At 38.5% G+C, this 23,191-nt stretch overlaps 1 protein-coding gene across 1 annotated transcript in view; it reads right to left on the reverse strand.

The window, feature by feature from the left end:
• UGGT1 (UDP-glucose glycoprotein glucosyltransferase 1) overlaps window positions 1–1,063 on the reverse strand; it is a 94,252-nt gene extending 93,189 nt beyond the window's left edge. Inside the window, exon 1 of the mRNA XM_079709875.1 lies at window positions 856–1,063. Coding sequence (XP_079566001.1) covers window positions 856–913 — 58 coding nt within the window. The 5' untranslated portion in view covers window positions 914–1,063. The remainder of the gene's footprint in view (window positions 1–855) is intronic.
• Window positions 1,064–23,191: the final 22,128 nt, after the last annotated feature.

A 23,191-nucleotide genomic window follows, 5' to 3' on the forward strand; every position in this document is an offset into this window, starting at 1 on the left:
CGACGTTTATTTCCTTCAATAAAAATGAGTTTCAGCTAAGTTTAACAAAAGCAAGTCAAATGGAAAGGCTACAATCAACCCAAATTTTGTATTGTTGTCATATAGCTATTTAAAATGTCTTCAAACATCACACAGTAAAGTTGGCTGGCCAAGTACACGATGAATGAATGTTTCCAATATAGTGTAACACAGTAATGCATAAGACCCCAGGACTTTGAATGAACAAAATATGCCAGTTCTCAAATCGGGCAAGAAATGCGAAACGATCTAGAGATCCTGGCCAAGGAACACGAAGAGCTCCCACCCATAACTTATTGGCGATGTACGCAGATCTTTCTCTTCTGGCAGGTCCCACACTAAAAGTGAAACCGGATCATCCAATTTTCAGCCACCAGATCCTCGTATTAAATGAAAACGAAACCAATATTCATCACCCGAATTCATTTTAGGGAAAAGAGAAATCTATAAAAAAAGATCCATTCGTTCTCCAACCGGAGTCCTGCAAACTGCTGGTTCGCAGCCCACTTGGGGTCAGGCTTGGACGAAATTCACGTTAGGGCACTTCCCCCACCTCCGTCTGCACCTGGGCACACGGGTCTCGAAGCTCTTCAATGAAGGCTCAAAACGGCTAAACAGAGCCCGCGACCACCCTCGCAGAGACGGTATGTGCCCAGAGGACACCGAGGGACAACTCGGGAGACTCGCAAAGAAGGGGAGGGCTGGGATACAGGAGGGGAAACTGAGTCAGGGAAGAAACGGAAGCTCAAGGTGACCGGGACACAAGGTGGCCTCGCTCCCCAGACCCTCTCTCCGCCCGCGAGAACTCCCCACAACCCTCCCCCACGCCAGAGGTACCTGTCACCGGCCGCGCAGCGGCAGCACACGCGCCGCCCGCAGCCCCTTTCCAGTCCATGCCGGGACCGCGCTTCGTCCACGACTGCACCTGCAACAACGCCGGGGCGGGGCGGCGCAGCGGCGGGGCGGCAGCAGCTGCGCCAGTGAGCGGCCTACACGCGCCTTTCCCGTGACTCCGCTCGCAAGCCGGCCTCGCAAAGATAGAGCCCAGACGCCGACCGCCCTTTACTTCCGCTTCCTACTGGCTGGAGACGGAGGACTTCCGGCTACCGAGTCGCGGCCGGAGCCGCCTAGAGCGCCACTCGGCCGCCATCTTACATCCGATGAGGTCCCGCCTCTCTCCTTGCTCTCTGCAGTTCAGTGTGGTTAGGAAGGCGTCGGTCTTCGAGGTCTTGGGGACTCGTAAAGGGGGATAGTTGAGACCCAGAAGCTTTACCACATGGTGAAGCTGGGTTGGGGTTTCGTACTTTTTTCTCTTTTGGGGAGCTTCAGTCTATTTCCTTAAACCCTTCTATTAAAAGCACTGTTGCACAGTATAGGATAAAATGACTCACTGTTTCGGAGCACCTTAGACTTCATCTTAAACCGTAAATTTTGATAGCTTCCGTTCCAGGTGATAGGGACAGAGTAAAGGGACAAAGTAGGTGATTAAATAGTTACTCCCACTAGGGGATTGTAAGTAGAAAAAAGTATGGGAAACCCCTGTAAGTTAGTTTTCCCTCAAGAAAGCAGGTTTACTTAACCACAAACCAAGCAGGCTTGCTTAGCAACAAAACCATGCAATAGAAGCACAAGACATGCCCCCAAACAAGAGAACAATGGTGGCATGAGACCCACATCCTGCCCAGTGAGCTCAGTAAGTTAATGACCCCTAGAACATATAAAAAACAATAATTTATGGAAAGGTAACATTTCACAATGAAAGATGCTCATTGTTCTGAGACCTAAAATAATTTTTCCATAGTGCCATGATAGTCCTAGCTTGACCATGTAGGGACAAGGAAACTCCCCTGCCCAACCTGGAGGAGGAGCTGATGATGGAAGCATGATGTCTACTCAAGATCGAGGAGGAAAGTGGTCTTTTCCCCCTCCCCACTTTTCCTTTGATTATAAAACTGTAGCCCACTAAGTTCTCGGGGCACAGCACCCTCTCGCCCGTGGGCTTGTAAGCCTCACAAACGTCCTATTCTAACAAATCACTTCATATTCTAATAAATCACTTCTTATTCTAATAAATCACTTTGCCTCTCGCTGAATTCTTTCTGCATTGAGACGTAAAGGACTGGAACTCTTCGGAGCCCCCCCAAAATGCCACTTAGCCGTTTCACAGGGAGCAGGGGAAAGTGTCTTTTTATTTTTACGAGACGATTTTGCTTATTTTATATGGGCAGTGGCAACTTAATCTGCAAAGGTTACTTTGTCCTTTAAATTATTTTTTTTTCAAATATAAATTACTATCTAAAATTATTTTAGAATATGTGACACTGGACAGATCATTTTAGCCACCTGGAAATGAATACGTCTTTGGAGGATATGTTTTTAACTCATAAAGTAAACTAAAATCCAAAAATACATTAAAAAGTACATAGAAAGTGTAAAATTTTAACTGACTTTTGATTATATGACACAAACAATCCTTCTCTTGAGAATGGCAGAGCAAGGACTAAAAACACTTGCCTGAATCTGATAGGAACTTAAGAACTTCTGTAGCTGACTACTGGGCTTTCTGTTCCTTGCTGGACTAAACGGAGTTCAAATAATTTGAAGGAATGGAAATCACTGTTTTAAAATTTATTTCTTGAGGGAGATTTTGTGTTAGTAGATTTCTGTTGTGTGTTTTGTATCCCTTTTAAAATCGCTTCAGGTGATGCTTCCATAAAAAAGGAATTGTTGGGCTTCCCTGGTGGCACAGTGGTTGAGAGTCCGCCTGCCGACGCGGGGGACACGGGTTCGTGCCCCGGTCCGGGAAGATCCCACATGCCGCGGAGCGGCTGGGCCCGTGAGCTATGGCCGCTGAGCCTGCGTGTCTGGAGCCTGTGCTCCACAACGGGAGAGGCCGCAACGGTGAGAGGCCCGTGCACCACAAAAAAAAAAAAAAAAAAAAAAGGAATTGTTGTTTAATTCACTGAATTACAGAGTTAGTTTTTCACTCTGTTTTAACTTGGTCTTCTACTATTTTTTTTTTTTTTTTGCGTTACGCGGGCCTCTCACTGTTGTGGCCTCTCCCCTTGCGGAGCACAGGCTCCGGACGCACAGGCTCAACAGCCATGGCTCACGGGCCCAGCCGCTCCGCGGCATGTGGGATCTTCCCGGACCGGGGCACGAACCCGTGTCCCCTGCATCGGCAGGCGGACTCTCAACCGCTGCACCATCAGGGAAGCCCGGTCTTCTACTACTGATGCATGAATAACACCAACATTTGCTTAGTTATAGCATACAATCAAGTGATAGTGCAGAACTTCTAAGAAAGTTGGGTTTCTCTTTTTCTAAAATTTTCTCAGAAAATTCAGTGCTATTTTGTTTGACTAAACGCAGATTTTTTTATTGTTTTAACTTCTTATTTTGAAATAATTACAGAATCACAGGAAGTTGCAAAGATAGTACAGTGAGGTCCCATGTACCTGGTTCTCCCAATAGTTACATCTCAAATAAGTATATTACAGTCTCAAAACCAGAAAATTGACATTGGTACAATGTGTTTGTATAGTTTTGTCATTTTATCACTTGTGTAGATTTGTGGAACCACCACCAAAATCCAGAACTATTCCAGCACCACAAATATTTCCAGTGGGTTAGGGGGAAGGAAGGACAAGTAGGTGGAGCACAGAGGATTTTTAGGGCTGTGAAACTATTCTTTATGATATTCTAATAATGGATACATGTAGTTATACACTTGTCAAACCCACAGAATGTACACCAGGAACCCTAATGTAAACTATGGACTTTGAGTGGTAAGGACGTGCCAATGTAGGTTCATCAATTGTAGCAAATGTACCACTGTGGATGATAATAGCTGAAGCGGCTGGGCATGTGTGGCATTGGGGGTATATGAGAACTCTCTGCACTTTCTGCTCATTTTGCTATGGCTCTAAAACTGCTCCAAAGTCCAAAAAATGAAGTCTTTTTAAAAGTGAAAATCATAAATGTTAAAGGTGGAAGGAATATAAGAAATAAACTAATCCTCTATTCTCATTGAAAAAATGAGTAAAAGTAAGACTCAAACTTTTAAAAATAATTGATAGACTTTATATTTTTAGTAGTTTATATATTTTTTTTAATTTTATAGGAGTATAGTTGATATCCAATGTTGTGTTATTTTCAGGTGTACAACACAGTGATTCAGTTATACATATACATATTCCTTTTTAGATTCTTTTCTCATATAGGTTATCACAGAATATTGATCAGAGCTCCCTGTGTTATACAGTAGGTTCCTCTTGGTTATCTATCTTATATATAGTAGTGGGTGTATGTTCATCCCAAGCTCCTTTAGTACAGTTTTAATTTTACAGAATAATTGAGCAGATAGTACATACAGTTCCATATAACCATCCCACCCCAACACCTAACAAACACCCAATACCAGTTTCCCCTAATATTAACATCTTGCACTGGTGTGGTACATTAGGGTTACGTATATATAACGGAATATTTGGAATAATTTTCAAACGGAATAATTTCCAAGCCACTTATCTGAAAAAGGACTTGAATCTAAAATATATAAAGGACTCTCAAAACTCAGTATTGTGGAAATAATACTGATACATTATTATTAACTAAGGTCTATAGTTTACATCACAGTTCACTCTTAGTGTTGTACAGTTTTATGGGTTTTCACAAATGCATACATAATTATCATTACAGTTTCATGCAGAATAGTTTCACCCCTCTAATAATCCCCTGTGCTTCACTATTCACCTCTCCCCCAAAATCCTGGCAACCACTGATCTTATCACCATCTGCTATAGACTGAATATTTCTGTCGCGTCCCTAAATTCATATGCTGAATCCTCCAATGTGATAATATTTGGAGGTGGAGCCTTTGGAATGTGCTAGATCATGACGGTGGATCCCTTATGAATGGGGTTAGTGCCCTTATAGAAAAAACCCCAGTGAGCTCCCTTGCCTTTCTCCCATCTGAGAACACAAAGGGAAGTTCTTGCCTGTGGTCCACTTTGTCCATTAAAGTCTTTAGCATATTATACAAAGTTACTTTAAAATTCTAGTCTGATATTTCCAAAATCTCAGCCATATTTGAGTCTGATCTGATGCTTTATCTCTTCAGATTATATTTTTTCTTGAATTTCAGGGTGGCTCTAATTTTTGCTTGAAACACAGACATGATGTACTGGGTAAAAGGAACTGAAGTAAATAGACCATAGTATGAAGTTTTATGTTTTTTTGGCTAGGAGTTAGGCTGTGTTTACTATTTGCTGTAGCTGTATATGTCAGAGACCTAAATTTCTTCCACTGCCCTTGTTTTTCTCTCCTCTTTTGTATTGGGTTTCCCTAGAAGCTGCTTCTTAAATAGAGTCTGGACATTGTAGTTCTTTCAGCTGTAATCCACCTTATTATACAGGAGCCCTGTTGATATGGTGGTGAGGTTGATGGAAGGGAAAGCTCTGAAACCCTATGATTAGCTCTCAGCTTTTAGAAGGCCTGTGCCCCTGGACTGTGACCTTCATAAGTGCTTTTCCCATTTGTATGAGATAGGGTAGCCAGAGGGGGCTGGAGTTGGGTAATTTCTTCCCCTCCAAGTCAGAAAAAGCTATGGTAATGGCTTTTTCCTTGCTGGGTAGGACGTTTTTCTGGAGAATTCTCTAGGCTTGTTTCAAAATGATTACTTTCCCCCTCCCCCAGGCCAAGCATGAAGGGATTTTTCTAGGGTACCCACTGTGAGAACCTGGTAAGTCTCCTGAGGCAAACCCCACAAAAGTGTGGGAGCCCTCTCACCTTACTCCGGGTCCTCAGGAATATTTAACTCTCAAATTAGTCTAGACTCAGCCTCTAGAAATTCACCCAAATTGCCTGTTCAGTGTTCCTACCAGTTACTAGTTGCAGCCGCTCCTACTGCATGTAAGCTGCTCTGTATTCTCTGTGTTTGTCCATCTCTCCAGTTTTGGGGGTGGCAGTTTGTCCTCTGACTTAATTCTCTCTTGATTTTCAGCTCATTCAGTTTTTTCTTGTTGTGAGGACAGGAAAGATGACTCCCAAACACTACTCATAGAGCAGAAACCAGAAGTTCCAGACAGACCACTTGCAAGGAGTTGGTGACAGAACCCAGGTCTCTAGATCAGTGCTGTCTGATAGAAATAAAATGTGAACCACATATGTGGTTTAAAATTTTCTAGTAACCATGTTAAAAAAGTACAAAGACACAGGGAACTATATTCAACATCCTGTGATAAAGCATAGTGGAAAAGAATATAATAAAGAATATATATATGTATAATGAATCACTTCACTGTACAGCAGAAATTAAACACAACATTGTAAACCAACTATACTTACATTTAAAAAATGTAAGAAGTACAAAGAAATAGGTGAGATTAATTTTAATAACATTTTATTTAACCCAATATATCTACTACATTATCATTTAAATGTGTAGTTATTTTAAGAGTTATTAAGATATTTTACTATTTTTTGTACTGTGTTTGAAATCTAGCATGCATTTTGCATTTACAGCATATCTCAATTCAGTCGTTTTTTAAAATATTTATTTATTTATTTGGCTGCGCCAGGTCTTAGTTGCGGCACACGAGATCTACTTCCCTGACCAGGGACCGAGCCCGGGCCCCCTGCATTGGGAGCACGGAGTCTTAACCACTGGACCACCAGGGAAGTCCCTCAATCCAGTCATTTTAAGTGCTCAAGAGCCACAGACTCTGCTACACCCCATCAGTCACCATAAAAAATTAATAGCAAGAGTAAACTGAGCGCATCCTTACCAGGACTGTTCCTTGAACACACAGGCACACTGCTCTGCTTATCCCCCCCTGCCTGGATTACCTTCTTCCCTTTTCTCCACAAGGTTTGCTCATACTTCACTTAGGTCACTGTCAACATCACCTCTTCAGAAGGACTTTCCTGACTACCCCACCTAAAATCCATCCCCCAAACTGTTACACTCTCTTCTCCTTCACCTACTTTATTTTTTCCATTCTGTATTTGTCTATAGTCTGCTATCCCCTATTAGATGTCACCCCATGAGGAAAGGGACATTACTTAGTTCCACGCTATGTCCTCAGCCCCAGGACAGTGCTCATGCAACATCCAATGATGAGTTCCAGCCACATCACCCCCTTTTGTCCGTGAAGACGTACTCAACGGAGGAGATGTTCTGCCCTTGCTGTTATTCTCACCCAGTCAGCTTGTGGGTAAAGGACCTGCCTTGAGATCAGTGAGTCCCCTGGAGCTGCTTAAGAGACATAGCATAGAATCCTCCAGGTTTTAAGCTCTGTTTGTCATTCAGAAAACTAAATCGTACTGTTGGCCCCGTGTGCTTTTTCTCTTAACAGGGGGTTCAGGGGACCCAATGGGAGAGTTATGTCCTGCAGGGGTGCTGGCCCTACAGTCAGACCCTGACCCTTGTAAGCCAACCAGATAAATTATCATTTAAATGTGTAGTTATTTTTTTAAGTTATTATTCTATTTTCTGTACTAAGTGCTTGAAATCTACTATGCATTTTGCATTTACAGAGTTGCCTTACTAGAGTGCCCAATGAAGAAAAGAAATTGCCTGGCAAAAGAAATTCCCCAAAAGTAAGTTAATAAACATAGTAAAAACAGGGTATCTAAAAATAGCCATATGAGTTAACTGTAAATGCCTACCTATAAGTATTTTACACTGCTTTATCTTTGATTACATTTACGTGTCTTGCTTCTACTTGTATTATTCTGTCAAATAAACTCTTATTTTACATCTCCTGTCCAGCATCTTATTCTCTCACCTTTATTGATTGGCCCCATAATGGCTCCACTAATTTATAAAAAGGAACTGAAGTTCCTTGGGGACTTTTCAGTTGTTCATTTTATCACTTCAGAGAACTTGATGGGCAGTGTTTGGGTCTGTATCACTGTCCCCAGCTCTGCTTTATGATAGGCCTCTGTTGACCCTTGTGTCTTCCCCCTTCCTAAACTCTGGTTCTTTGTGTGAATGTGCATGTCCATTTATATAATGTTCACATGCTCCTGCAGTGAGGTGCCTATTTATTGTAAGGAAGTCTAGTCTGCATTTGTCCTTGGAACTCTTAGCACTTACTGTCTCTACCACTTATTTAGCTACTTCTAAACAGTGACACATGCTCCTCAATCTTACCAAATTGTTGGAGGAGTACGTAAGTTTGGTTAAAAAAGAGGAAGGAATTAAACTTTGAACTGCCAAAGGAAAAGGGAGGGGTAAAAAGAATGTGCTCAAAGAAAGAGAGGGGAACAACACTCAGAAAGAATCTTATGGCCAGAAACCAGGTTCTAAGACTTGTGGTTGCCAAGGGGGTGAGGGAGGGGGGGAGGGGTGAATTGGGAGTTTGGAATTAGCAGATGCAAACTATTATATATAAAATGGATAAACAACAAGGTCCTGCTGTATAGCACAGGGAACTATATTCAATATCCTGTGATAAACCACAATGGAAGAGAATATGAAAAAGAATATATATATATATATATATATATATATGTGTGTATAACTGAATCACTTTGCTGTGTAGTAGAAATTAACACAACATTGTAAATCAACTATACTTTAAAAAATAAATTTAAAGAAAAACAGTTTCTAAAGGGAGACATAGGTGGAAAACACAAGTTATATAAATGAGAGACAGCTTTTATAAGGTTGGCAATGGGGGCTATGTAGAACCTTCAAAGCAAATCTTCAGAAAACTGAATTCACTGTTAAGGGGGCTCTACGTACACCTTTGCATAATCTTGAATGTAGTATATGAAACTTGCTAGGAACTGTAGGAATCTGAGATCAACAAAGAAATTGGTTGCAGAAAGCAAAGTTGATTTAATGTTCGTTTTCTACATAGAAAAGGAGTGCAAGACAACAGATGCTTATAGTGTCACACTGCGAAGTTGAAAAGGTGGTCAGGTTAGAAGGCCATCACTGCAGAAGACCAACCCGAAGGAAGATTGTCCAGCCATGAGAATCAGAGGCTACTCCAGAGGGGAAGATGATTCCATCAGGGAGGTCTGGGGGATGAGGAATCACCGAGGTCAGGATAGTGGCTCCCTGAGATTTTGGGGGGTCAGATTCCCTCCAGTTCCTAAAACTTGGGGGAGGTGAGAGATGACTGCTGGCAAACAAGCTGTCTCACCAAGGTGAGTTCCCTTAGAAGATTTGTATACCATCCAGCAAATAGGATGATCTGACTTCCTAGAAAGTCTCACTCATCCACCCCAAAGTGCATTTCCAATGTCAGATGTACTGTGTATTTTGTCTTGGGCACGAGAGTAGCAACAGAGACACCTAGGATCATCCAGTTTGTGTGGCGTGGCCCCCAGTGACTCACGCCTTCCTATTACAATGTGATTTTGCCATTCTTTCCATCAAGAAGTGGAATCTAGGGCTTCCCTGGTGGCGCAGTGTTTGAGAGTCTGCCTGCCGATGCAGGGGACATGGGTTCGTGCCCCAGTCTGGGAAGATCCCACATGCCGCAGAGCATCTGGGCCCATGAGCCATGTCCGCTGAGCCAGCGCGTCCGGAGCCTGTGCTCCGCAATGGGAGAGGCCACAACAGTGAGAGGCCCGCGTACCACACACACACACACAAAAAACAACTCAGTTGTAAGTCTCATACTTGCTAACTATAGATAAAATTCTCCTACATTTCACAGATGTGAACTATATTATGTTAAAATTAAATGCAACATAATACAAAAGAAAACAATCAAACTAAAAAAGAAGAAAAAAAAAACGAAAGGAAAGAAGAAATACAAAATCAACCGGAAAACATGATTTAAAATGGCAATGAAAGGACTTCCCTGGTGGTGCAGTGGTTAAGAATCTGCTTGCCAATCAGGGGACATGGGTTCAATCCCTGGTCCGGGAAGATCCTACATGCTGTGGAGCCCACGAGCCACAACTACTGAGCCAGTGCCCTGCAACTACTGAAGCCCGTGTGCCTAGAGCCCCTGTTCCACAACAAGAGAAGCCACCACAATGAGAAGCCTATGTACCAAAACAAAGAGTAGGCCCCACTCACAGCAACTAGAGAAAGCCCACATGCAACAACGAAGAACCAATGCAGCCAAAAAAATAAATAAGTAAATTTATTTTTAAAAATGGCAATGAATACATATCTATCAATAATTACCATAAATGTCAATAGACTAAATGCTCTGATCAAGAGAAATAGAGTGGCAAACTGGATAATAAAAGAGCCTACAATATGCTGCTGATAAGAGACCCACTTCAGGGCAAAGGACACACATATATTGAAAGTGAGGGAATGGAAAAAGATATTTTGCATAAACAGAAGTAACAAGAAAGCAGGGTGGTAATACTCACTTCAGACAAAAGAGACTTTAAAACAAAGGCCATAAAGAAAGATAAAGAAGGATACTATATAATGATAAAAGGATGAATACAAGAAGTGGATACTACACTCATTAAAGTATATGCACCCAGTATAGGAACACCTTAATACGTAAAACAAATACTAACAGATATAAAGGGAGAAATTGATGGGAACACAATAATAGTAGGAGACTGTAACACCCCCCCTGACATCAAAAGACAGATCTTCCAGATAGAAATTCAATAAGGCAAGAGAGATACTAGATGACACAATAGAAGAGTTAGACTTCATTGATATTTTCAGGACATTACATCCAAAAAAAAAAAAAAACCCCAAGAAACAGAATACACATTCTTTTCAAGTGCACATGGAACATTCTCTAGGATAGATCACACTCTAGGACACAAGAGAAGCCTCAACAAAGTTAAGAGGATAGAAATTATTTCAAGCATCTCTTCTGACCACAACAGCATGAAACTAGAAATCAGGCACAGAAAGAGAAATGAGAAAAAAATGATTACATGGAGATTAAACAACATGCTACTAAAAAACCAGTGGATTAACGATTAAATCAAAGAGAATAATTAAAACTACGTTGAGACAAGTGACAATGAAAACACAACCATACAAAATCTATGGGATGCAGCAAAAGCAATCCTTAGAGGGAAGTTCATAGCAATACAGGCCTTCCTCAAAAAAACAAGAAAAATCTCAAACAACCTAACCTACCACTTTAAAAATTAGAAAAAGAAGAACAAACAAAACCTAAAGTCAGCAGAAGGAAGGAAACAATAAATATCAGAGAAGAAATAAGTAAAATAGAGATAAAAACAATAGAAAAAATCAATAAAATCAAGAGCTGTTTTTTTGAAATAATAAACAAAGTCAACAGACTTCTGGCCAGGCTCACCAGGAAGAAAAGGGAGAGGACCCAAGTAAACAAAGTAAGAAGAGAGATAACAATGGATACTGCAGAAATACAAAAATCCATAAGAGAATACTATGAACAATTATATGCCAACAAATTGGACAATCTAGAGGAAATGCACAACTTTCTAGAAACATACAGCCTGCCAAGAAGAAATAGATAATTTGAACAGACCAATCACTAGAAGTGAAATAGAATCTTTAATAAAAAGCAACAGAAAACAAAAAAACTCCCTGCAAACAAAAGTTCAGGACCAGATGGCTTCACTGGGGAATTCTACCAAACATACAAAGAACTTATCCTGACCCTCTCAAGCTCTTCCAAAAGACTGAAGGGAAGAGAACAGTCCCAAAGACATTCTATGGGACTTCCCTGGTGGACCAGTGGTTAAGACTTAGCACTCCCAATGCAGGGGGCCCAGGTTCAATCCCTGGTCAAAGAACTAGATCCCACATCCTGCAACTGAGAGCCCACATGCCACAACTAAAAGATCCTGCATGCTGCAACTAAGACCTGGTGCAGCCAAATAAATAAATAAATTTTTTTAAAGAATAAATTAACCAAAGACATTCTATGAAGCTACCATCACCCTAATAACAAAACCAGACAAAGACACTACCAAAAAAGAAAATTACAGGCTACTATCATTGATGAATACACATGCAAAAATTCTGAAAAAAATATTAGCAAACCAAATCCAACAGCACATTAAAAAGATCATACAGGGAATTCCCTGGTGGTCCAGTGGTTAGGACTCCACACTTTCACTGTGGAGGGCCCAGGTTCAACCCCAGTCAGGGAACTAAGATCTCACAAGCCACATGGCGTGGCAAAAAAAAGAAAAAATAAGATCATACACCACGATCAAGTTGGATTCATCCCAGGATCACAAGGATGGTTTAACACATGCAAATCAATTAATGCGATATAACACATCAACAAAATAAAAGACAAAAACCACATGATCACCTCGATAGATGCAGAAAAAAATTGATAAAATTCATTCATGATTAAAAACTCTCTCCAAAATGGGCATAGAGGGAACATGTCTCTATACAATAAAATCTATTTATGAAAAACCCACAGCCAACATAATACTCAATGATAAAAAGCTGAAAGCCTTCCTGCTAAAATCTGGAAGGATGCCCACCCTCACCACACCTATTCAACATAGTATTGGAAGTCCTAGCCACAGCAATCAGACAAGAAAAAGAAATAAAAAGTATCCAGATTGGAAGGAAAGAGGTAAAATTGTCACTATAGGCAGATGGCATGATACTATGTAGAGAAATCCGTGAAGACTCCACACAAAAGCTACTAGAACTGATAAATGAATTCAGTAAGGTAGCAGAATACAAGGTTAACATACAGAAATCTGTTGCATTCCTTCACACTGGCAAAAAAATATCAGAAAGGGAGTGTTTTTTTAAAAAATCCCTTATAAAATCACATCCAGAAAATGTACTTAGGAATAAAGCTCACCAAGGAGATGAAAGATTTATATGCTGAAACTGTAAAACATTGATAAAGGAAACTGAAGATGATTCAAAGCAATGGAGAGATATCCCATGCTCTTGGATTGGAAGAATTAATATTGTTAAAATGGCCATACTACCCAAAACAATCTACAAATTTAATGTGATCCCTATCAAATGAGATTTTTCACAGAATTAGAACACATAATGCTAAAATTTATATGAAACCATAAACGAGCCAGAAGTACCAAATCAATCCTGAGGAAAAAAAACAAAGCTGGAGGCATAACCCTCATAGACTTCATACAATACTGCAAAGCTACAGTAATCAAAACAGCATGGTATTGGCACAAAAACAGACATATGGATCAATGGAACAGAACAGAGAGCCCAGAAATAAACCCATATACTTTTTGGTCAATTAACTTTCGACAAAGGAGGCAAGAATATACAATGGAGAAAAGGCAGTTTCCTCAGAAAGTGGTGTTGGGAAAGCTGGACATGCACATGTAAATTGATGAAGTTGGAATACACCCTCACACCATATGCAAAAATAAACTCAAAATGGCATAAAGACTTAAATATAAGACATGACACCATAAAACTTCTAGAAGAGAACATAAGCAGAACATTCTCTGACATAAATCATAGCAATGTTTTCTTAGGTTTCCCAAGGCAATAGAAAGAAAAGCAAAAATAAACAAATGGGATGTAATCAAACTTATAAGCTTTTGCACAGCAAAGGAAACCATAAACAAAACAAAAAGACAACCTAAGACTGGGAGGAAATATTTGCAAATGATGTGACAAACAAGGCCTGTTTTCCAAATTAAACAAACTACTCATACAACTCAGCAACAAAAAAACAAACGACCCAATCAAAAAATGAGCAGAAGACCTAAATAAGTATTTCTCCAAAGAAGACATAGAGACAATGTCTCTATGGGCATATGAAAAGATGCTCAACATTGCTAATTATTAGAGAAATGCAAATCAAAACTACAATGATATATCACCTCAATCCAGTCAGAATGGCCATCATTTAAAAAGTCTACAAATAATAAATGCTGGAGAGAGTGTGGAGAAAAGGGGACCTTCCTACACTGTTGGTGGGAATGTAAATTGGTGCAGCCACTATGGAAAACAGTATGGAGGTTCCTCAAAAAACTAAAAATAGAACTGCCATACGATCCAGCAATCCCACTCTGGGTCATATATCCAGACAAATCTATAATTCAAAAAGATACATGCACCCCTACGTTCATAGCAGCACTATTTACAATAGCCAAGACATGTAAGCAGCCTAAATGTCCAGTGACAGATGAATGGATAAAGAAGATGTGGTATATACATATATACGATGGAATATTACTCAAGCCATAAAAAGAAGGAAATAATGCCATTTGTGGCAACATGGATGGACCTAGATTTTATCATACTAAGTAAAGTAAGTCAGACGGAGAAAGGCAAGTATCATATGATATCACTTATATGTGGAACTTAAAAATATATACAAATGAACTTATTTACAAAACAAACAGACTCAGGGACGTAGAAAACAAACATGGTTACCAAAGAGGAAGGCGGGGGAGGGATAAGGAAAGTTTGGGATTAGCAGATACAAACTATTTTATATAAAATAGATAAACAACAAGGTCCTACTGTATAGCTCAGGGAACTATATTCAATATCTTGTAATAAACCATAATAGAAAAGAATATGAAATAGAATATATATATGCATCAGTACAACTGAATCACTTTGCTGTACACCAGAAACTAACACAACATTGTAAATCAACTATACTTTAATAAGTTAAATAAAATAAAATAACATATTTAAAAATTAGGGGCTTCCCTGGTGGCACAGTGGTTAAGAATCTGCCTGCCAATGCAGGGGACACGGGTTCGAGCCCTGCTCTGGGAAGATCCCACATGCTGCAGAGCAACTAAGCCTGTGCACCACGACTTCTGAGCCTGCATTCTAGAGCCCGTGAGCCACAACTACTGAGCACAGGCACCGCAACTACTGAAGCCTGCATGCTCTAGGGCCCAAGTGCCACAACTACTGAAGCCCATGTACCTTGAGCCTGCGCTCTGCGACAGGAGAAGCCACCACAATGAGAAGCCTGCACACAGCAACGAAGAGTAGCCCCCACTTGCTGCAACTAGAGAAAGTCCACGCGCAACAACAAAGACCCAATGCAGCCAAAAATAAATTTTAAAAAAGTTTTAATTAAATGCTATAAATCCACCCACTGCCTTTTGGTAATGGTCAAACTGATCATTTACCAGTGAATCAAATGTCACCTATAGACAAAAGTTTGAGACACCAATAGTAGCAAATGCACATCCCTTGTACCATCTCACTCACAGACTTGTCAAAACTGGCATTAGCATTTGTCACAGTGGATGTAGTTTCGGAGTAAGAAACTGTGAAATGCAGTGTGACATTTTCTGTTCTTTTTTTTTTTTTTTTTTTACATGTCATAGCCCACAGATTTTTGGGTAGTTGGTCCACAGATTTGAAAACACTGGCTTAGAAGCTTTAACCTTTCAAATAGATGCAGTATATCGTTCCCTGCCTGTATTAGCTTTCTATTGCTGCTCTTACAAACTACAACAAAATTAATGGTTTATAACTACACACTTGTATTTTCTTACAGTTCTATAGGTCAAGAATATGACATGGATCTCGCTGGGCTGCATTGCCCTCTGGAGGCTCTAGGGAAGGACCCTCTTCCTTGCTCATTCAGGATCTCACAGAATTCAGTTCCCTGGGGTTGTTTGACTGAGGTTCCCATTTCCTTGCTGGCTGTCATCTGGGGCTACCTTTAGCTCCTAGAGGCCTCTCTCTGGTCCATGCACGTGGCTCCCTGCAGGTCAGAGCCAGTAACAGGACACCGAACACTTCTCTTCTGTTCTTGCATCTCTCCCACTGCAAGTCAGAAAGGTTCTCTGCTTCTGAAGACTCGTGTGATTAGATTGTGCCCACTTAGGTAATCTCCCCATCTCAACCTCCATAACCTTAGTCACATCAGTGAAATTGCTTTTGCCATGTCAGGTACCATTTACAGATTCCAGGGATTAGAACATAGAAAACCTTGGGACTCTTATTCTGCCAACGATGCTAACACATAGGTGCATGCTTACATACGTACATTTTATTGATAACAAAGCTTAGGACTGTCAAATGAAATTATTTCTTTATCATACTTGAGTATGTTGTAGACGCAGTGTTTTGGGGAGCTTTGTAAGCTTCCATCTGGTGCTTTCTCCGTAGACTTCAAAGTGCCATTTGCTTTTCCAGATGGTGTTTTAACATTTATACATAAATCTGGGTACACACAATAGCACACAGGAGTCACGTTTAGGTGTAAACTCAGAAGAATACTAAAGATAAAAGAGAGGCAAATCCCAGCCAGTCTTTACTTGTAATTTGTTAGATGTGAAAAGGAAAACCTGAATTTTTCAGGTTTTCCTTAAAGTATCCTGAATGGGACAGTTGGTTCTTTACCCAGTATCCAAAGAATCTTCCTTTAGGCTGCAAACCATCTTATGTCAGCTGTGGAGGTGCCTACTATATACTTTCTAGTGTCCATGGCTCAAGACTCCAGAATCTTTTGAGATCAAACTAGTCACTGGCCAGTTGTTGTGAGGTAGATTACGTTTGGCTTTCACATAGTCTCTGGTCTCTGTGACCACCACTGACTTCCAGCAGCCATACCTCTGGGTCCTATTCCAAAGCCCTTGTGTCACAGAATGCCCCACACCTTTCCTTGATGTAAGAGGGATGGTATATCTAGCAAACGTTCTTTCATTCATTCAGTTAATTAATACTCTGTGCCAGAAAAAAATCCTTGGCCCTCAAGGAGCCCAGGCTATGGGGAGAGACAAAGACACAGATGATTATAAAACAGGTGAAAGGCAAAGACAAAGGCCATTTTAGGCCATGGTTGTGTGCAGAGGAAGGGCACTAAGCCAGCAAAGAGAATCAGGGAAGGCTGCCTGTAAGCTGTTAACAAGTTTGATTACTTCTCTCTTTTATATGATCATGCTTTTCATTATTAAAAAAATATAATCCATTGGACAAAGAAAATTGGGGAAACTCACATGTAGAAAAATTAACCTATACCTCTATCTTCCAAGCATGTCTTCATTTTAAAATTTCCATCTATTTCCTTCTATTATTTTTTCTATTCATAGATTTTTTTTTGCTTTGGGAGATTTTATTTTAATGTATAAACTTTCACATGCAAGCAGCATTTTCTGAACCTTGAAAATTTAGGGACATCCCTGGTGGTCCAGTGATTAAGACTCCGCACTTCCACTGCAGGGGATGTGGGTTCGATCCCTGGATGGTGAACTAAGATCCAGCATGCTGCACAACACGGCCAAAAAAAAAAAAAAAAGGAAAGAAAGAAAATTTAGCTGATCACTATCACATAGATTTGAAAATCCACTTGACATTACTATTTCACACAAATTCCTGGTGTAACTTAATTTTCGAATATTTGGGGATTTTCCACATATTTTTCTGTTATTACTTTGTAATTTAATTCTGTTATGGTCAGAAAACATGCTTTCTATAATTTCAAATTATTAAAATTAATTATAATGTGTTTAACAGATAAGAATATGGTCCATCACAGTGAATGTTCTGTGTGTACTTGAAAAGAATAATTCTGCTCATGTTGGATGAAATGCTCTAAAATGTCAATTAAGTCAATTTGGTTGATAGTATTATTCAAGTCTTCTTTAATCTTACTTATTTTCTGGCTGATTTTCCTTTCTTTGTTATCCAAAAGGTAACATATTTTAGATATTCTTTTGCACTTTACTTTTTTTAACTTATATCCTGGAAATTATCTACATGTTCATGGAAAACTTCCTCTCAAATTTTTTTCTTTTTATTGTTATAATTTAAATATGAACAGTTTAATGAACAGTTGTTTGTGTTTTAACAAACACATTCAATCGTGTAATGATGACTACAGTCATGATGTACAAAAATTCCATCACTTCCCAAAATTCTCCCATGCCCCTTTGTAATCAAACTTCTCCCACCATCCCAAGCCCTGGCAACTACTTCTCTGTCTCTATCCCTGTAATTTTGCCATTTCCAGAATATCATAGAAATGAAATCAGTGTGTAGCCTTTCGAATCTGGCTTCTTTCACTTAGCATAATCTGTGTAAGATTCACATATGTTGAATGAAACAATAGTTCAGGGACTTCCCTGGTGGTCCAGTGGGTAAGACTCTGCGGTCCCAATGCAGGGGGCCTGGGTTCGATCCCTGGTCAGGGAAATAGATCCCGCATGCATGCTGCAACTAAGAAGTCTGCATGTCGCAACTGGAAAAAAAAAAAAGATCCCACATGCTGCAACTAAGACATGGCACATGGCACAGCCTAAATAAATAAATATTTTTTTAAAAAGAAAGAAAGAAAGAAACAGTAGTTCATTCCTTTTTGTTACTGAGTAGTATTCCACTGAATGGCTGTACCACAATTTTTTAGCCATTCACCAGTCTTTGAACATTTGTGTTGCTTGGTAATCATGAATAGAGCTACTATAAGCATTCATATATGCATTTAATGTGAGCACTTGTTTTCATTTCTTTTGGGTAAAGCAGTAATACTTGCTGGATAATAATGTAAATGTAAAATTAACTCTATAAAAAATTGACAAGCTGTTTTCCAGAGTGACACAAGATTTAAAAAAGCATTCACTTTCTATAATTAGGAAGATCCTGAAAGTAAATACCTCTTTATGTTTGGCACCCTCACTTTGCCTCACTTGCCTCACCTAGCCCCAGCCCTGTCTCTAATACATATAGGACTATTCAGGTTATCTGTTTCTTCTTGTGTGAACATTGGTAAATTGTGTCTTTCAAAGAATTTATCTATTTCATCTAAGGAATTAGGAAACTTTTTCTATAAGTGACCAGATAGTAAGTATTCATAGGCTTTGTAGGTCACATATATTCTTTGTCACATCTTTTCTCCTTCTCCTCCTTTTTTTTTTTCTTTTGCAAGCTTTTAAAGGTATAAAAATCATTCTAGGCTCATGAGCTCATTGGACCCAAGAGCCATAATCTGCTCCTGTCCTAAGTTATCAAATTTAGGGGCATAAAATTCATAATATCCTTGCTTCTTTTTTTTTTTTTTATAATGCCACATGGCTTGTGGGATCTTAATTCTCAAACCAGGGATTGACCCGGGCCATGGCAGTGAAAACACCAAGTCCTAACCACTGGACCACCAGGGAACTCCCAGTTTGTTTCTCCTTTTAATAACTGTAGAATCTGTAAAGATATTTCCTTTCTTATTTCTGGTATTGATAATTTGTGTAGTCTTTTTCTTAATCAGTCTAATAAGAGATTTATTTATTTTAATTGCTCTTCTCAAAGAACCAGTGTTGCTTTCTTTGGCTTTTTTTCATTTATTTTCTCTTTTCATTTTCAATGAAATTTGCTCTTTATTTCCTTCTTTCTGCATGATTTGGGTTTAATTTCCTTCTCTTTTTCTAGTTTCTTAAGGAGAAAACCTAGATTATTTATGTGAGACTTTCTTCTTAAAGCTGTAGACTTCCCTCTAACTACTTAGCTGTGCTCCACAAATTTTTATTTTGTATTTTTATTTTCATTAGATTCAAAATGTTTTCTAAATTCCCTGCTTCCTCTTTGACTCATGGGTTATTTATAAATTTATAAACTTCCAAATTTTGCATTATGGTGCAGAATTTGATCTAGTGTGGTGAATGTTCGATGTGCAATTGAAAAGAATGTGTGTTCGGCTCTTGTTGGATGGAGTATTCTATACATGTCAATTAACTCAGCTTGGTTTGTGGTGTCATTCAAGTCTTCTATATTCTTACTGATCTTCTGTCTACTTTTTCTAGCAATGACTGAAACAGAAGTGTTGAAGTTTCCAATTATAATTGTGTTTTTGTCTATTCCCTGTTTTTAGTTTTTTCACTATTTAATACATGTCTTTTAAAGCCCTTTATAGCAATATATATTTACCATTGTTATGTCTTCTTGGTGAATTGACCACTTTATCATAATGGAATGGCTCTATCTTTGTTAATATTCTTTGCCCTGGAGTATATTTTTTGACTGTAATATGACCAATACAGCTGGGAATTTTGTTAGTTCTTAATATTTGCACTTATATCTTTTACTTTTAACCTATCTACCTTGCCTTTATCTTTAAGGTGGGTTTCCCTCTTTAAAGTGGCCAAAAAATAAGTCTTAAGAAATTTAAGAAGTTTGAAATAATATCAACCATCTTTTCTAACCACAGTGGTATAAAACTAGAAACAAATTACAAGAAGAAAAATGGAAATTCATAAATACGTGGAGATTAAGCAACATGCTACTGAGCAACTAATAAGTCAAAGAAGAAATCAAAACATAATTTTTTAAAATCTTGAGACAAATAAAAATGAAAATACAACATACCAAAACTTATAGGATGCAGCAAAAGCCCTTCTAAGGGGAAGGTTCATAGTAATAAATGCCTACATTAAGAAACAAGAAAGATCTCAAATAAGCAACCTAACTTTATACCTCAAAGAACTAGAAGAAAATAACAAGCAAAGCACAAAACTAGTAGAAGGAAGGAAATAACAAAGATCAGGGTGGAAATAAATATGATAGAGACTAAAAAGACAATAGAAAAGATCAATGAAACCAAGATCTGGTTTCTTAAAAATATAAGCAAAATAGGCAAAACTTTAGTTAGACTCACCAAGAAAAAAAGGAGAGGACTGAAATAAAATTAGAAATAAAAGAGGGGAATTCCCTGGTGGTCCAGTGGTTAGGACTCGGCGCTTTCACTGCTGGGGTCCTGGGTTCAATCCCTAGTTGGGGAACTAAGATCCTGCAAGCTGGGGGATAAAAAAAACACTTACAAAGGATCATAAAAAACTGTTATGAACAAATATACATCAACAAACTGGACAACCTAGAAGAAAAGGATAAATTCCTAGAAATGTAAAACCTACCAAGAATGAATCATGAAGAAATAGAAAATCTGAACAAACTTCTAATACGAAGATTGAAAGAGTAACCATACCTCGAATAAACAAAAGTCCAGGACCAGATGGCTTCATTGGTAAATTCCACCAAACATTTAAAGAAGAGTAAATACCAATACTTCTACAGCTCTTCTGAAAAATAGAAGAGGAAGGAGCACTTCCAAATTCATTTTACAAGGCCAGCATTACTCTGATACCAAAAGAAGACAAAAACACTACAAGAAAAGAAAATTACAGGTCAATATCCCTGGTGAACATAGATGAAAAAAATTCTCACAAAATATTAGCAAATCGAATTTGACAATACACTAAAAGGATCATACACCATGACCAAATGGGATTTATCCCTCAAATGTAAGGATGGGTCAACATCTTCAAGTCAATGTGATACACTACATTAACAAAATGAAGGATAAAAATATATAATAATCCCAATAAATACAGAAAAAGCATTTGAAAAAATTCAACATCCATTTATGATTAAAATAAAAAACTCTCCATAAAGTGGGCATAGAGGGAATGTACCTCAACATAATAAAGGCCATATGTGACAAACCCACAGCCTACATCATACTCACAATGAAAATCTTAAAGTTTCTCTTTTCTCCTAAGATCAGGAAAAGGATGATCTTGTCACTTTTGTTCAAGATAATATCTGAAGTTGTAGCATGAGCAATTAGGCAAGATAAAGAAATAAACATCATTCAAATCAGAAAGGAAGAAATAAAAAGTATTTACAGATGACATAATATTATATATAGGAAACTGTGAAGACTCCACCAAAACACTGTTAGAATAAACGAATCAGTAAAGTTGCAGGGTATGAGATCAATATACAAAAACCAGTTGCATTTCTATACACTAACAATAAACTATTAAAAAGAGAAATTAAGAAAACAATACCATTTACAATTGCATCAAAAATAATAAAATAACTAGGAATAAATTTAGCCAAAGAGGTGAAAAGACCTACTCTGAAAACTATACTACATTCATGAAAGAAATTGAAGAAGACACAAATAAATGGAAAGATATTCTGTGCTCATGGATTAGAATTAATATTGTTAAAATGTCCATACTATCCAAAACAATCTACAGATTCATTTGAATGTCTATCAAAATTCCAATGGCATTTTTTACAGAAATAGAACAAGCGATCCTAAAATTTGTATGGAACCACAAAAGACCCCAAATAGCCAAAATGATCTTCAGAAAGAAGTTCAAAGCAGGAGGTATTACACTTCCTGCTTTCAAACTATACCACAAATCTACAAAAATCAAAACTGTATGGTATTGGCACAAAAACAGACATATAAATCAATGGAACAGGATAGAAAGCCCAGAAATAAACTCACATATTTATGGTCAATTAATCTATGACAAAGGAGGCAAGAATATACAAATAGAGAAAAGACAGTCTCTTCAGCAAGTGGCTCTGGGAAAGCTGGACAGCTACATGTAAAAAAATGAAATTAGAACATTTTCTAACACCATATACAAAAAAAATAAACTCAAAATAGTTTAGAGACCTAAATACAAGACCAAAAACCATAAAATTCCTAGAAGAGAACATAAGTGTAACACTCTTTGAGATAAACGTAGCAGTATTTTTTTGGCTCTCTCTCCTAAGGCAAAGGAAACAAAAACAAAAATAAATAAATGAGACCTAATTAAACTTAAAAGATTTTGCACAGCAAAGGAAACCATGGACAAAACGAACAGACAACCTACCAAATGAGAGAAAATATTTGCAAATGAAATGACTGATATCAGGTTAATCTCCAAAATATATAAACAGCTCATACAATTCAATATCAAAGAAACAAACACCCTGGTTAAAAAATGGGCAGAAGACCCGAATAGACATTTTTCCAAAGAAAACATATAGATGGCCAACAAGCACATGAAAAAATGTGCTTAACGTTGCTAATCATCAGAGAAATGCAAATCAAAACCACAATGAGATATTACCTCACATCTGTCAGAATAACTAACTATCACCAAAAGGCCACAGATAACAAATGTTGGTGGGAGTGTGGAGAAAATGGAACCCTTGAATATTGTTGGTGGGAACCTAAATGGGTGCAGTCACACTGTGGAAAACCAGTATGGAGGTTCCTCAAAAAACTAAAAATAGAACTACAGTATGATCCAGCAATTTAACTCCTGGGTATACATCTGAAAAAAACACAAAAACACTAATTTGAAAAGATGCATGCACCCCAGTGTTCATGACAGCATTATTTACAGTTGCCAAGATATGGAAGCAACCTAAGTGACTATCGATAGCTGAATGGATAAAGAAGATATGGTGTGTACATACAATGGAACATTACTCAGCCATGAAAAGAATGAAATTTTGCCATTT

The sequence above is a fragment of the Hyperoodon ampullatus genome, assembly GCF_949752795.1.
Source record: "Hyperoodon ampullatus genome assembly, chromosome: 8".
NCBI lineage: Eukaryota > Metazoa > Chordata > Mammalia > Artiodactyla > Ziphiidae > Hyperoodon > Hyperoodon ampullatus.